General features: G+C 41.7%; 1 protein-coding gene across 1 annotated transcript in view; it reads left to right on the forward strand.

The window, feature by feature from the left end:
• Positions 1–2,573, forward strand: part of LOC103356637 (methionine aminopeptidase 2) — a 12,422-nt gene that overhangs the window by 2,711 nt on the left and 7,138 nt on the right. The window contains exons 2-4 of the mRNA XM_008280863.1: positions 1,433–1,528; positions 1,648–1,710; positions 1,799–1,901. Of these exons, the coding sequence (XP_008279085.1) occupies positions 1,433–1,528; positions 1,648–1,710; positions 1,799–1,901 (262 nt within the window). The remainder of the gene's footprint in view (positions 1–1,432; positions 1,529–1,647; positions 1,711–1,798; positions 1,902–2,573) is intronic.

A 2,573-nucleotide genomic window follows, 5' to 3' on the forward strand; every position in this document is an offset into this window, starting at 1 on the left:
TCTCTCTCTCTCTGCTGTGACAGCTTCATATTTGTCCTCCACGCTTTCAGAGAGCTCCTGAACGCTGCTGTTGCAGAGGACAGAATTGTCGCGGCCAAGAGTTCCATGGTTGATTTAATCTCATTACAGCCGCCGTCTAAAGCTTTGAATTGCCTGAGCTCGTTCTGAAGCTTCTGGAATTCCTGCTCCAAGATCATCTTCTGGCAGCAAACGGCCTCCACCTCAGCTTTGATTTGTTGATATTTATCGAGGAAAGGTTTTGCATGTCTGTATTCCTCCTTCGGCTCCAGGATTTTATATCAGAGGTTGTAATTTCAGCTTTTTTTTCTTGGCTTTCAGTTGGGAACAGTTCATTCTTTCTTCATCTCCCAACTTTGTCTGTCAGCTCCTGAACCTGTCACTCCAGGTTGATGTTTTGTTCCCTTAGGGCTCGGCTCTCCTGCTGCTTCGTCCTACATTTCTCTTGCAGGTGATTTAGGTTTTAGATAGTCAGCTGGAGATCCTGAACCGTCTTGTGCAGTGTGTTGTTTTGCTGGAGGAAGATTTTGTTCTCCCTTCAATGCTCTGGGATCCCTACTTCTTCTGTTGATGCTCTCAAGTCGTTGCTGGAGAACCTGCTTGTTTTGGATTCGGGCTTGTTTTCGTAGACAGACATCATTTTAAATACAATATATTAATGGTGCTATTAATTATAAATAATATGTAATTCTTAATTTTCTCCCCTTACTGTGTTATCCTACTTTTTCCCCACACATCCTTCTTTTCTTTTCTGCTTATGTTGAAGAAGTTGCTCTTTATTAACACCCACATTATATCAGTAATCATTAGTTGGCAAAGCTGCCACTTTGAGTATTTATGGGACGACTCTCACGCTGACAAATCCTCAGTAATGCGCTCCGTGTCAGAGCTGTCAGAGTTCTGAGGATTTTTAACTGCACACTGCACATTTTTAAATAGAGATGCATTGATCCAGGCTGCTGTGTCATATTGAGGCCAGTTGAATTAAGTACTTTTTTTTAGGGTATGAAATGCTAAACTCAGCATTTTTGACTGGATTTGTAGCCTCTCTGCTTGATTGTTTTGCATAAAACATAATGTAGAATACAGATTTTAAAAGTCGAGGGTCTGTATCTGGTTAGTTTTCTGTGTGAGGGAAAAAGGAGCCTTATTTTTGAATGTTTTGGGCAATTTTTCCTTTATTTTACTGGTATTACAGAGAGACAACTCTTCATTTTTAGCTGCTATGAACAAATCTTTGTACACCTGCTCCACTGAATGCTGAAGGATTCATATTTGTGCTGATCTTTGCACCCCTTTTGTTTTCCTCACACCCCCCTCTACTTTTTTCAGTGAGTAATACGCAGCTCGTTTCAGCAACTGCTCGTTTGTACCTTTATCAGACTTTTTATTGATGACGGGTTTTCTGCTGCAGGCACTGAAGCCGAGGCAGATGGAGTGGCCGAAGTGACCAAACAGCTGGAGAAGCAGGCGATAGAGGACAAAGAGAAGGAGGAGGACGGCGAGGAAGGTGATTGTCTCTGTCGTCTGACAAACACACATCAGCTGTTTCATGTGACAGCGTTGACATATCTCAAGTGAACCTCAGATTTGGTAGTTGGTGTAACAACAGTACCGTCAATTGCACAGATGGAGACGATGGCGAAAACTCGGCAGGGAAAAAGAAGAAGAAGAAAAAGAAGAAGAAAGGACGTAAGTTGGTGACGTTTTAACTAAAGGCTGCAGGCTTGTGCTTGTGAGTGGAGGACGATGTTTTAAAGCTTCTCTGTCGCCTTTTCAGCCAAATCTCAGACCGATCCCCCGTCTGTGCCCATCTGTGAGTTGTACCCAAGTGGAACATTCCCCATCGGACAGGAGTGTGAATATCCTGCAACTCAGGATGGGTAAGAGCAACACACACCCCTTCACCTCCACTAATGTTTGGCTGCTTGTTGATTTTTGCTTTTGCCTGTGTTCACCTCATTTAACTTCCACTCAGAGCATCTTATAAACAGCTGGTGTTCTTTGAGTTTATACGTTTTATTTTATGGGTTGTACACCTAGTTTTACTCTTTGTTTTAGTTGAATCAAGTTGTTGGATAGTACTTCAGATTGGTGAAACAGACTGTATGTGCATTGTTGTGCTGTTTCCATAGAGGTGTAGCACTTTATGTTGAAAATGAGCATGTGTGTGAGCATGCACCTGTATCTGTACATGCAAAACCAGACACTCATCTACTTTGACTTTTTCCTCCCACTTCAGACCAAATTGACATCGTCTGCCATTTTCCCATGTTTCCAGGCCATTCTTTGTTCTGAGTAAACCATGAGACGAATACAGCAGTCGTCACCCTTTAGTCTTTCTGTAAAGTAGGGCTTAAATATATATGGAACATATCTAATGATGAATTTGTGGACAGATATAGCAAGTGTTTTTTTTAAGCCTCAGTGCAAAATTCACTGTGTAAAAGATTTAAAACGCGATGTAGCATTTACAAATGAGACACTATCAAAAACTTTCATGCAAGAAGAATGACACAAAACCACTGAGACAGCAGTTAAAACACTGGATCTGA

This window comes from Stegastes partitus, unplaced genomic scaffold (genome assembly GCF_000690725.1).
Source record: "Stegastes partitus isolate 25-593 unplaced genomic scaffold, Stegastes_partitus-1.0.2 Scaffold212, whole genome shotgun sequence".
NCBI lineage: Eukaryota > Metazoa > Chordata > Actinopteri > Pomacentridae > Stegastes > Stegastes partitus.